This window comes from Hypanus sabinus, chromosome 12, assembly GCF_030144855.1.
Source record: "Hypanus sabinus isolate sHypSab1 chromosome 12, sHypSab1.hap1, whole genome shotgun sequence".
In the NCBI taxonomy this organism is placed as follows: Eukaryota; Metazoa; Chordata; class Chondrichthyes; order Myliobatiformes; family Dasyatidae; genus Hypanus; species Hypanus sabinus.
In genome coordinates this window covers 92,570,461-92,583,546 of record NC_082717.1, presented here as the reverse complement: position 1 = coordinate 92,583,546, position 13,086 = coordinate 92,570,461, and the positions used below count along the sequence as shown (strand labels likewise).

Sequence of the window (13,086 nt, the reverse complement as noted above, 5' to 3'; positions counted from 1 at the left end):
TCCCCACAACATAATTCCATAAATACAAAAGATCACAATATTTTAAGCAATAACACACCTTAGGCTTCAGATTGGTTTTGGAACCATGCTGACCTATCTCAATTTTCTCAGAGGCCAACAGAGAGTGGTTTTCTCTTGAGCACAACGTGCAAGGCAATTTCTGTGTTAATGAATTCCAGCCTTTCTCTCAATTATACGTTGTCACAGTGCATATGGGGAGCTCCAAAAAGAGTATTTCTCAATGAAAAAGTTCACATCAAGTAGTAGGACAGATTGCCCTCATGTGGTAAAATGGAATGGGATCAAAAACATCATTTCTTTGTTGCTCCACTGGACTTCATGATGTTGAAGGTGGTCAGCTCGGACAAGAATCTGACAGAGACTTTCTTCCACACAAAACAGGAAAGGCTTTGCTTCCAAAATACACGTTCTCATCCACTGATGCATCCAATGGCAGATGCATGAACTTAAGGACTCATATTAAGACCGTGCATACGGACGTTTATGTTAAATGAGCTCATCTAAAAATAACAAATTTAAATTCCAGAGCATCTGCTTGGAAACCCCAAAAGCAGATTAAGGACTGTCCTCTTAAGTAATACTCAAGCAGGTGTACTTCTGACAGTAAAACCTTCTCTCCTGGTAAAATTTTGTTTCTCCAAATGCTCGTAAATCCTATTTCTAAGAAACTTCTCCAATAATTTGTCCACCACTGAAGAAAGACACATGGTTGTTTCTATTTGTTTTCTTGAACAAAGGAATAGCATTTGTCATCCTTCACATTTTTACTTCTCTGATGGCCAGAGAGGCCAAAGATCATTGCCAAAGGTACAGCAATCCCTTCCCTTGCGTCCCATAGTAACCTGGGGCATATCCCAATCAGCCTCAGGTAATACCTGTCCTAATGTTTTCCAGTATATCCTTTTTCTTAATGTCAACATGTTCCAACATATCAGACATTTTACGCTGCCACCACAAATAACAAGTTTCTTCTCTCTAGTGAAGTATTCATTAAGGATGTTGCCTACTTCTTTTGATCCCAAGCACATTTCCTCTTCTATCCCTGATCAGTCCTACCCTCATACTAGTCATCCACATGCCTTGGGGTTTTCATTAATCATATTTGCCAGAGCTTTCTCATACCCCTTCTAGCTCCCCTAAATCTATTCTTCATTTCTTTCCTGGCTACCTCGTAACCCTCTAGAGCCCTGTCTAATCCCTACTTCCTAAACCTTTAAGTAAACTTCTTTCTTTCTTGATTAGATGTTCCACATCTCTTCTCAACCATGGTTCTTTCATCCTTTCCCTGCCTCAAAGGGACAAACCTATCCAACACCATGCAAGTGCTCCCTAAACATCCATATTTCCATTGTGCATTAAGATAGATAGATCTCTTCTATCTGGGTCATATAGAGCTATGATATTGTATATGGTTTGTTTCAGCTTTTTACAATTGCCTAGGTGAGCAATAGAGCAATATTGAAGGAAATTTCTGCTTGTCAAATCCCAGAATTTAGAAAAGCAACATGACAAATCGCAGGTAGAGGTGAGTTTGAAAGAGGTGGTGGTGAGGTAGAGCTGGGTTTCTTTAGAAATCTAGTTTATGTTTTCTCATAATATTGCAAAAATGTAACAACTAGTCCTTGAATGGCTTGAATTATAAGAGTACACTTGGATAAGAGGCCACCACAGCTATTCAGTGGTATGACTGAATTGATTAAAGTAAAATGAAATGAATGTACATCCACCTAGCAAGACAACTGTGGAATCCATTGAAGGAGAATGATGCAAAGCAAAGGAATCACATCAGTTAAAGAAATTAAAATTTTAGAAAGCTGTAGATGCTAGAAATTTGAAAAACTGCTGGAAAAAAATCAGCAGGTTCATGCAGTATCCGTAGAACAGGAACAGTCAATGTTTCAGGTTTGTGATCTTTCATCAGAATGGGGAGGGAGGGGAGAGGAGGAGGGAGGGAGAGAGAGGGAGAGGAAGGGGGGCGGAGAGAGAGAGAGAGAGAGGGAGGGGGAGAGAGAGAGAGGGAGGGGGGAGAGACAGAGAGAGAGGGAGAGACAGAGATTAAGTAGGTTTACAGTAGGGTGGAAGGTGCGATGAGATGTTTAGAACTAAAGGAGAGCCCACGCTTGTGTAAATCAAAATGATTTAATGGGGTAATGGTGGGGACCAACAGAGGTACAGAAATAAGGGAGATAAAATCAAGAGCTCAAGGAAGCCTCATTTAAAGATGAATAAAGACATTTCGGAGGCCATCAGTTTAATTCTTCCTCTTCTGCAGACCGGCAACTTGTTTTCTTTTAAGGGCCCAACTTCTCCTTCGATTCTTTGATTCTACATTCAGGGATAATTCATATAGACAAATAACCTAGCATGCTGATTGTTGGCGGTAATTCCAAAAAGAACTATTCGTGCTCAGTAATTAAAATTTAAAGTACAAGACTATCTATTCTAAGAGCTGAGACTGATTCAGAAGGCTGAAGTTTGAAGTTTGTACACTGAGTTATTTCTCAGTGCTTGTCCCAAATGAAATATGTGAAAAGAATTGATGCCAGGAAGGATGTCCTTGCTCTGGGAATTAACTGTACTGCGGAGCTGAAGGGAGGTCATACAAAGCAGATGAATCAGCTGGAATGAGGAGGATATGGAGAAGATGGAAAAGAGAGGACATGAAGGCCAAACATGTTACCGGACATCAAGGTCTAATTTTATGATTTCAGCATCAGCAAGAATCAATGGCAGATTTAGAGGAATTGCCACTGAAATTGTCTAACACAGCATTAATGCAGGACAGCATGGATTATCATGTACCTGTCAGACCGCTACTGGAGATATCCCACTTAAAAATTGGCTTCTCCACTTTTTGGAAAATGACATTTTTATTATTTTGGTGTGTCATGTACCATTACCATCAATGTCAGGTAGCTGAAACCAATGTGATGTTGATTATTTAAAAACTATAAATTATTAATGATAAACTAATTTAATTTATTTTCAGGGAGATAGAAGGCACTGCAGGTGTTAGAATCTTGAACAAAAAAACAAGCTGCATGAGGAATTCAGCAGGTCAAGGAGCATCTGTGGAAGCAAAGAGATGGTCAAAGATTTGGGTCATGACCCTGTATCACGACTACATGCAGTCTCTCAACCTGAAACGTCAACTATCCCATTAATTTATTTTCATGTCTGAAGAGATATATAGGGAGTGGTGAAAATGCTGACCAAATCTCACAGTTTTTGCCTCCAGCATTCCAGATTTAATATCACCCATATATGTTGTGAAATATGCTGTTTTGCTGCAGCAGTGCAATGCTATACATAATTTTGAAAACTATAAATTACTGTTCAAATAAGTAGTGCAGTAAGAGATCAAAAAGTGGAACAAATGGTGAACTAGTGTTCATGAGTTCACTGTCCATTCAGAAATCTGATGGCAGTGGGGAAGAAGCTGTTCCCAAAACTCTGAGTGTATGTCCTCAGGCTCTCCTGTTTCCTGTACCTTCTCCTAGATGGTTACAATGAAAAGAGGGCTTGTCCTGGGTGATGGGGGTCCTTAATGACAGATGCTGCCTTTTTAAGGCATCGCCTTTTAAAGATGTGCTTGATGCTGGGAAGGTTGGTGCCCATTATGAAGCTCAATGAGTTTGCAACTTTCTGCAGCTTTTTCTGAATGAGTGCAGCGGCCCCTCCATACCAGACAGTGATACAGCTAATTGCAATGTTCTCAACGGTAAATCTGTAGAAACCTGCATGAATCTCTGATGACATACCAAGTCCCCTACAACTCTATAGGTTTCAATTGGTGCATTTAATGTCAGAGAAATGTAAACGATGCACATCCTAAAATTCTTTTTCTTTGCAGACATCCACAAAAACAGAGGAGTGCCCCAAAGAATGAATGATAGTTAAAATGTTAGAACCCCAAAGTCCCCGAACCCCCCTCCCACACACAAGCAGCAGCAAGGCAATGACAGCCCCCCACCCTCACCAGCAGAAAAACCATCAGAACCCTCCACCGAGCGTGCAGCAAGCATCAATAAAGACACAGACTTGCAGTACCCCAAAAACTACACCGATATTTCACATAACGCAGGCTCTCTCTTTCCCTAATAAGGGGAAAAGGGGTGTCCCCATTTCACAGCAAGGGGGGAGACATAACAAACAACTCGCTGATTTACAATGTTAAAAGTCTATTGCTTTTTCTGAGCTTTGTGCCCAAAGTCAACAACAAAAGGGCATATCTCTCTAGGCACACAATACCCAGCACCCAGCAGTCACAGGCACTGGCCTCAAATCAGCACGTACCCAAAGCCATGAAGTCCCGAACCTGAAGCCACACTCGTCTTCCACGCCGCGTCCTTGAGAAATCAAAAAGTCGTCAGCTATGAGGCCCTGATAGCGGGTTCCATTCCCACAACAACCTAAGTCAGAGTGTAACTCCAGGTCAGGGTCTTCAAAAGAACCCCCTCCACACACCCTGAAAAGCAAAAAAAGAGATATCTAAAATAGAAATTATAAAATAGAAATATTCCCTCTCCTCTACCATTAAAAGACTCAATTGATCTGTCTTTAAGGTGATTAGTGAAGCCATTGGGCTGCAGTGCTGCATCTGAAATGCCAGGGGATAGCCATGTTTCCATGAAGCAAAGAACACAGCAGTCACTGACATCCCTTGGTACTTCAATCTTGCTTTGAGGTCTTCAACTTTATATTCCAGAGGATAGTTGTAAATAGGGGCTGAGGCCTCCATGCTTCAACCATGCCTGTAGCTCAGTGTACCTTCCCTGCTTCTATTTACTTAAAGAGGAATTGCACTCATGACCTACATCTGCTGTCATTTTGAGGATCAACAGATTTTTTAAAATGTCTTAAAACCATGTTGATTACTGAAGCACCCATGGCTGTGACAACGGATTTCAGCTGTAATAATCCTAAACTATTTTTTCTCTCTCTCTTACTGTACCTACTGTAGTAAATGGTTGTTGTGTGTTCTTCATGCCAGATGTTGGAGTCCTGGGAGACCCAGAGTCTCCCAGGGAACTACATCTACATGAAGTGCATTTAGTTACAGCTCCTTGAAAACCATGTTAGGGATCTGAAGCAGCAGTTGGATGAGCTTTAACTTGTACAGGCGTGTAAGGAGATGATCAGAGTTACAAGGAAGTAGTCAACCCTAAGTTGCAGGAGGTGAGTATCTGAGTGACTGTTAGGAGAAATGAAAATGCGAATAAGCAGTTAGCGCAGAGCACCCATGACCATTCTCCTCAAAAATAAGAATACTGTTTTGGATGCTGTTGAAGGGGGATAATCTCCCAGAAGAATGCCATAGAAACCAGGTTACTGGCACTGAGCATGGGTTTGTGGCGCAGAAGGGAAAGAAGAAGAAGAGGTAGTAATAGGCGACTCAATAGTCAGAGGAACAGACAGGAGATACCTAATGAACCTGTTGGATTTCTTTGAGGAGATTACAAATAGGATAGATAAGAGGGGATGCAGTGGATGTTGTATATTTGGACTTTCAGAAGGCCTTTGACAAGGTGCCACACATGAGGCTGCTTACCAAGTTAAGAACCCATCATATTACAGGCATCAAGAGGATTCTTTTCTGGTTGGCTGCCAATGACTAGTGGTGTTCTGCAGGGATCAGAATTGAGACCACTTCTTTTTATGCCATATATCAATGATTTAGGTGATGGGAAAGATGGCTTTGTTGTCAAGTTTGCAGATGATACAAAGATTGGTGGAGGGGCAGGTAGTGTTGAGGAAACAGGCAGGCTGCAGAAAGCCTTAGATAGATTAGGACAAAGGGTAAGGAAGTGGCAAATGAAGTACAATGTTGGAAAATGCATGGTCATGCATTTTGGTGGTAGAAATGTATGTGCATGTAGCGGTGTGCTACATGCAGCGCTAAAATTACGACACGGAGCCAGTAACTGCAGTCGAAGGAAAAAACTTTATTCGAAAACTTCAGCCTCACTTTTAAGCCTCCCTCAACCGGCCCCCCCATGGCGCAGAGGCTCCAAAGCTCTGTGCTCGCAAACCCCCGTAGGCTATCTAATTGTGAGTCGGTTCGGATGCGGCAGGAAATGGGTCGCCACATAACCCCCCCCCCCCAGAACCGGCGATACACCCCCCAATGTCCACAGTCTGGGCCAGAACCTGCTTGGGAGGTCGGCCTCTGCGCCGAGGCGCCGGAAACTCGGCCGGTTGCGCCAGGTCCACATGGGCCGGTTTGAGGCGGTCCACCGTGAAAACCTCCTCTTTCCCCCCAACGTCCAGCACGAACGTGGACCCGTTGTTCCGGAGCACCATAAACGGCCCCTCGTATGGCCGCTGCAGCGGCGGCCGATGCCTGCCCCTTCGTACAAACACAAACTTACAGTTCTGTAGGTCTTTGGGTACGCAGGTCGGGTGCCGCCCATGCTGTGAAGTGGGTATGGGGGCCAGGTTACCGAGCTTCTCGCGTAGTCTGCCCAGGACTGCTGCGGGTTCTTCCTCTTGCCCCCTTGGGGCTGGTAGGAACTCCCCGGGGATGACCAGGGGCGCGCCGTATACCAACTCGGCCGACGAGGCGTGCAGGTCGTCCTTGGGCGCTGTGCGGATGCCGAGTAGGACCCAGGGAAGCTCGTCCGCCCAGTTGGCTCCTCGCAGGCGGGCCATGAGGGCCGACTTCAGGTGACGGTGGAAACGCTCCACTAGCCCGTTCGACTGTGGGTGGTAGGCAGTGGTGTGGTGCAGCTGAGTCCCCAAAAGGCTGGCCATAGCTGACCACAGGCTGGAGGTGAACTGGGCGCCTCTGTCGGAGGTAATGTGGGCTGGTACACCAAAGCGAGATATCCAGGTGGCGATCAGGGCTCGGGCGCAAGATTCGGAGGTGGTGTCGGTGAGTAGGACCGCCTCTGGCCATCTTGTGAACCGGTCCACAATAGTCAGGAGGTGTCGCGCTCTGCGCGACACTGGCAGGGGGCCCACGATATCCACATGAATGTGGTCAAAACGCCAGTGGGCGGGATGGAACTGCTGCGGTGGGGCTTTGGTGTGCCGCTGCACCTTGGCCGTCTGGCAGTGCATGCACATTTTGGCCCATTCACTGACCTGTTTGCAGAGTCCGTGCCAAACGAAGCAGCTGGAAACCATCCGGACAGTTGTCCAGATGGAGGGATGCGCCAAGTTATGAATGGAGTCGAAAACGCGGCGCCGCCATGCTGTCGGGACGACTGGATGGGGCTGGCCGGTGGCGACGTCACAGAGTAGGGTCCTCTCACTGGGGCCTACGGGGAGGTCCTGGAGCTGCAAACCGGAGACTGCGGTTCTGTAACTCGGAATCTCCTCATCCGCCTGCTGTGCCTCTGCCAGTGCCTCAAAGTCTACCCCTTGGGAAAGGGCATGAACGGTAGGGCAAGAGAGCGCATCCGCCACGACATTGTCCTTACCCGAGACGTGCCGGACATCCGTCGTGTATTCAGAGATGTAGGACAGGTGGCGTTGCTGGCGGGACAACCAGGGGTCGGACGCTTTCGTAAACGCAAAGGTAAGCGGTTTGTGGTCCATGAACGCGGTGAAGGGCCGACCTTCTAGGAAGTACCTGAAATGCTGGATTGCCAGGTAAAGCGCCAACAGTTCCCGGTCGAAAGCACTGTACTTAAGCTCGGGTGGTCGCAGGTGTTTGCTGAAAAACGCCAGGGGTTGCCAGCGACCTGCGATGAGTTGCTCCAGCACCCCACCGACTGCCGTGTTTGATGCGTCCACTGTGAGGGCAGTAGGGGCGTCCATTCTGGGATGTACTAGCATTGCGGCATCCGCCAAAGCTTCCTTCGTTTGAACGAAAGCGGCTGTGTACTCCTCGTCCCAGGTAATGTCCTTGCTCGGACTCGACATCAGGGCGAACAGGGGGCGCATGATCCGGGCAGCTGAAGGGAGGAAGCGGCGGTAGAAATTGACCATACCTACGAATTCCTGAAGGCCTTTGATCGTGGTGGGTCGGGGAAAGAGGCGGACCGCGTCTACCTTAGCAGGCAGAGGGGTTGCCCCATCTTTAGTAATCCTGTGGCCCAGGAAGTCAATGGTATCGAGTCCGAACTGGCATTTGGCGGGGTTGATTGTAAGACCGTACTCACTCAGTCGGGCGCAGAGTTGACGGAGGTGGGACAGATGCTCCTGACGACTGCCGCTGGCTATGAGGATGTCATCCAAATAGATGAACCCGAAGTCCAGGTCCCGTCCCACCGCGTCCATTAACCGCTGGAACGTCTGTGCGGCATTCTTCAGGCCGAACGGCTTGCGGAGGAACTCGAAAAGGCCGAAAGGGGTGATGAGAGCCGTTTTGGAGACGTCGTCAGGATGCATCGGGATTTGATGGTACCCTCGGACGAGGTCTACCTTGGAGAAGATCCGTGCGCCGTGCAGGTTTGCTGCAAAGTCCTGAATGTGCGGCACAGGGTAGCGGTCCGGTGTGGTAGCCTCGTTCAGCCTGCGGTAGTCGCCGCACGGTCTCCAGCCCCCCGTCGCTTTGGGCACCATGTGCAGGGGGGAGGCCCATGGGCTGTCGGACCACCGGATGATCCCCAATTCCTCCATCCTCTGGAACTCCTCCTTCGCCAGTCGGAGCTTGTCCGGGGGAAGCCGCCGAGCGCGGGCGTGGAGGGGTGGTCCCTGGGTCGGGATGTGGTGCTGTACGCCGTGCCTGGGCATGGCCGCTGTGAACTGCGGTGCCAGAACCAATGGGAACTCCGCCAGGACCCTGGTGAAGTCGTTGTCGGACAGCGTGATGGAGCCGAGGTGAGGGGCTGGCAACTGGGCCGCACCCAGGGAGAACGTCTGAAAGGTCTCGGCATGTACCAGTCTCTTCCTGGGCAGGTCGACCAGCAGGCTGTGAGCCTGCAAAAAATCCGCACCCAGAAGCGGTTGGGCTACGGCGGCCAGTGTGAAGTCCCACGTGAACTGGCTGGAGCCGAACTGTAGCTGCACCTGACGGGTGCCATAGGTCTTTACTGTGCTGCCATTCACGGCCCTCAGGGGAGGACCCGGTGCCCTGCTGCGGGTGTCGTAACTCGTCGGAGGTAAAACGCTGATCTCAGCCCCAGTATCGACCAAAAACCGGCGTCCCGACCTTCTATCCCACACATACAGGAGGCTATCCCGATGGCCAGCCGCCGTAGCCATCAGCGGTGGCTGGCCCTGGCGTTTCCCGGGAACTTGCAGGGCGGGCGACAAAGGCGGGCTTCTGTACCCCACCGCTGGTGGTAGAAGCACCAGTGTTCATTGGGCCGGGGGTTGGCGGGCTCTGCGGCGGGGCCTGGACTGGTTTGCTGCTGGGAGCGTGGCTGGGAGGTCTGTGCGATGGACGCCCCGCTCACCTTTTTGGCGTTCCACAGCAAGTCCGCCCGGGCTGCCACCTTCCGGGGGTCACTGAAATCCGTGTCGGATAGCAGCAGGCGTATGTCCTCGGGCAGCTGCTCCAGGAATGCCTGCTCAAACATGAGGCATGTGTGTCCGTCGGCCAGAGACAACATCTCATTCATTAAAGCCGATGGAGGTCTGTCGCCCAAGCCATCCAGGTGCAGTAAACGGGCAGCCCGCTCGTGCCGTGAGAGTCCGGAAGTCCTGAGGAGCAGGGCTTTGAATTCCGTGTACTTGCCGTCTGCCGGGGGCGACTGTACGAACTCCGCGACCTGGGCCGCTGTGTCCTGGTCGAGGGAGCTCACCACGTAGTAGTAGCGGGTGTCTTCTGAGGTGATCTGGCGAACGTGGAATTGGGCTTCGGCTTGCTGGAACCATAGGTCCGGGCGCTGTGTCCAGAAACCCGGCAGTTTCAACGAAACCGCATGAACAGAGGCGGCGTCGGTCATTTCTGGTCCAAAAATCGTTTGGACCGTCGGGGTCACCAATTGTAGCGGTGTGCTACACGCAGCGCTAAAAATACGACACGGAGTCGGTAACTGCAGTCGAAGGAAAAAACTTTATTCGAAAACTTCAGCCTCACTTTTAAGCCTCCCTCAACCGGCCCCCCATGGCGCAGAGGCTCCAAAGCTCTGTGCTCGCAAACCCCCGTAGGCTATCTAATTGTGAGTCGGTTCGGATGCTGCAGGAAATGGGTCGCCACATGCAGACAATTTTCTAAATGGGGAGAAAATCCAAAAATCTGAGATACAAAGGAACTTGGGAGTCCTTGTGCAAAATGCCCTAAAGGTTAACTTGCCGGTTGAGTCGGTGGTGAGGGAGGCAAATGCAATGTTTGCCTTCATTTCAAAAGATCTAGAATACCAGAGTAAGGATGTGATGTTGAGGCTTTATAAGGTATTGGTGAGGCCTCACCTTCAGTATTGTGAAAACTTTTGGGCTCTTTATCTAAGAAGAGATGCGCTAGCATTGAAGAGGGTTCAGAGGAGGTTCACAAGAATAATTCTAGGAATGAAAGGGTTATCATATGAGAAATGTTTGGTGGTTTTGGGTCTGTAATTGCTGGAATTTAGAAAGGTGAGGGGGAATCTCATTGAAGCCTTTCGAATGTTGAAAGCCCTAGACCAGGGGTCAGCAACCTTTACCACTGAAAGAGCCACTTGGACCCGTTTCCCACAGAAAAGAAAACACTGGGAGCCGCAAAACCCGTTTGACATTTAAAATGAAATAACACTGCATACAACGTTTTGTTTTGCCTTTATGCTATGTATAAATAAACTATAATGTGTTGCATTTATGAAATTGATGAACTCCTGCAGAGAAAACGAAATTACATTTCTGCATGCAACAAAAACATTTTGAACTCCGAAAAAAAGACGTTGGGTTGAAGGTTACTTTTAAGTAAAATACTCAACGTCTATTTGAGTCCTTCTTGTATTTATGAAAAACGCCAAACTTAAATTTGCCGCCAGCAGCAAACCAAAAATAACGTCAGCCAGCTGTCAACCTGAAAAATAAAAGGACTATTTCACTGAACAATGAAAACATATGAATATATGTAAAATAATACGCAATTAAAATATTTATCATACTTCTTCAGGTTGACTCACACCTGACAATGCAGTCGTATTCAGTAGGGATGGATCGATGCTTAGGGGAGTGACCGGGAAGGATAATGTGTTTTTTTCCTCTCTGAACTCACAGAAGCGTTTCCCAAACGATGTTTGCATTGCGATGATTGCAGAATGTAAATACTCCGAATTTATCATGTCGTGACATTGTTTGAACTCTCTCAAATTGGGGAAGTGAGACAATGTGCCTTTCTGTAAATCTCTGGCAAGCAACGTCAACTTGCGCTCGAATGCAAAACATCCTCCAACATGTGCAGGGCTGTACGTCCTTACCCCGTTGAAGAGCTGTGTTCAGCGTGTTCAGGTGCGCTGTCATGTCTACCATGAAGTGTAGCTTTTCCAGCCACTCTGGCTGTTCCAGCTCAGGAAAGTTGAGCCCTTTGCTGCCCAGGAAAGTTTTCACTTCTTCCAGATGCGCGACAAAGCGTTTCAGCACCTCCCCTCTGGACAGCCAGCGATAAAAACACGTTGTAGCGGTTGCTACACGCAGTCAGTAAACTGCAGTCAAAGATAGCTTTATTCGAACTAAACAGCCTTGCTTTTAAGCCTCCCTCAACCCGCCCCCCATGGGCGCGGATGCTGCAAAAGACACGTACTCACAAACCCCCGTAGGCTATCTCCCTTAGCCTGAACGCTGGCTAATTGTGAGCCGGTTCGGATGTGTCAGGAAATGCGTCGCCACAACGTCTTATTTAGATTGTACAAGATCACCATAATCTTCAAATTTAGATTTACATTTCAAAAACTAACAAACTAACATAAAATACATATTAATTAAATACTGACCATGTAGCGGTGTGCTACACGCAGCGCTAAAATTACGACACGGAGTCGGTAACTGCAGTCGAAGGAAAAAAACTTTATTCGAAATCTTCAGCCTCACTTTTAAGCCTCCCTCAACCTGCCCCCCCCCCCATGGCGCAGAGGCTCCAAAGCTCTGTGCTCGCAAACCCCCGTAGGCTATCTTATTGTGAGTCGGTTCGGATGTGCCAGGAAAAGGGTCGCCACAACCAATTATTTCCCAAAGCAACAGGGAGCCGCAGCACAGACGTAAAAGAGCCACATGTGGCTCCGGAGCCGCGGGTTGCCGACCCCCGCCCTAGACAAAGTAGATGTGGAAAGAATGTTTCCCTTGGTGGGAGAGTCTAGGACAGGAGGGTGAAGCCTCAGGATAATCCATTTAAAACAGAGATGTGGAGGATTTCTTTAGCCAGAGGCTGGCAAATTTGTGGAATTTATTACCACAGGCAGCTGTGGAGGCCAGGTCATTAGGTGTATTTAAGGCAGAGATTGATAGCTTCTTATTTGGACATAGCATCAAAGGTTACTGGAAGAAGGTGGTGGAATGGGGGTCAGGAGGAGGGAAAGAGGATTAGCCATGATTGAATGGTGGAGCAGACTCAATGGGCCAAATGGCCTAGTTCTGCTCCTATGTCTTACGGTCTAAACTGGAATATCTGATGATTCCCATTGGAGCTACAAGCAGAGTTACCACTTATCGGCGTCATCTTGAGATTTTATTTGTGATGCTTGAAATTTCCAGCATCTTCATTATTTCTTATGCCCATACTTATCAACAGTTGTTGAGTGCTATATTATGGAATTCCATGACTAAACTGCTCCATCTTTCTTATTAAACATTTGTTGAAATTTATTTTTAAACCAAGCTTTTGGGTGCCTGCTTTAATATTTGCTTAAGTGGCTTGAAATGATTCTTGATGCTCCAGAGTAAATTGCAGGATTCCTTCTTAATCGACTGCTATAAATCTAATCTGTTGTTGCTAGTGTTTGCTCTCACATCCATCATCATGAAGTGTTTCGAGAGGCACATCATGAGGCACATCAAGACCCTGCTGCCCCCCTCACTGGACCCCCTGCAGTTCGTATATCGTCCCAACCGCTCAACAGACGACGTTATCATCACCACCCTCCACCTGGCACTCACCCAGCTGGACAAAAAAGACACATACATTCCAATGCCATTCATAGACTTATGTTCAGTATTCAACACAATCATTCCTCAGCACCTGATTGGAAAGCTGAA

The 13,086-nt window shown here is 47.9% G+C and overlaps 1 protein-coding gene across 3 annotated transcripts in view; it reads right to left on the bottom strand.

The window, feature by feature from the left end:
• The window catches only part of prkn (parkin RBR E3 ubiquitin protein ligase), a 1,175,275-nt gene that overhangs the window by 1,110,496 nt on the left and 51,693 nt on the right, over positions 1–13,086 (bottom strand). The window contains exon 2 of one of the 3 annotated variants that reach the window (XM_059986470.1): positions 4,318–4,489. The exons of the other annotated variants lie outside the window; for them this stretch is intronic. Coding sequence (XP_059842453.1) covers positions 4,318–4,327 — 10 coding nt within the window. The 5' untranslated portion in view covers positions 4,328–4,489. The remainder of the gene's footprint in view (positions 1–4,317; positions 4,490–13,086) is intronic. 3 annotated transcript variants of the gene reach the window in all.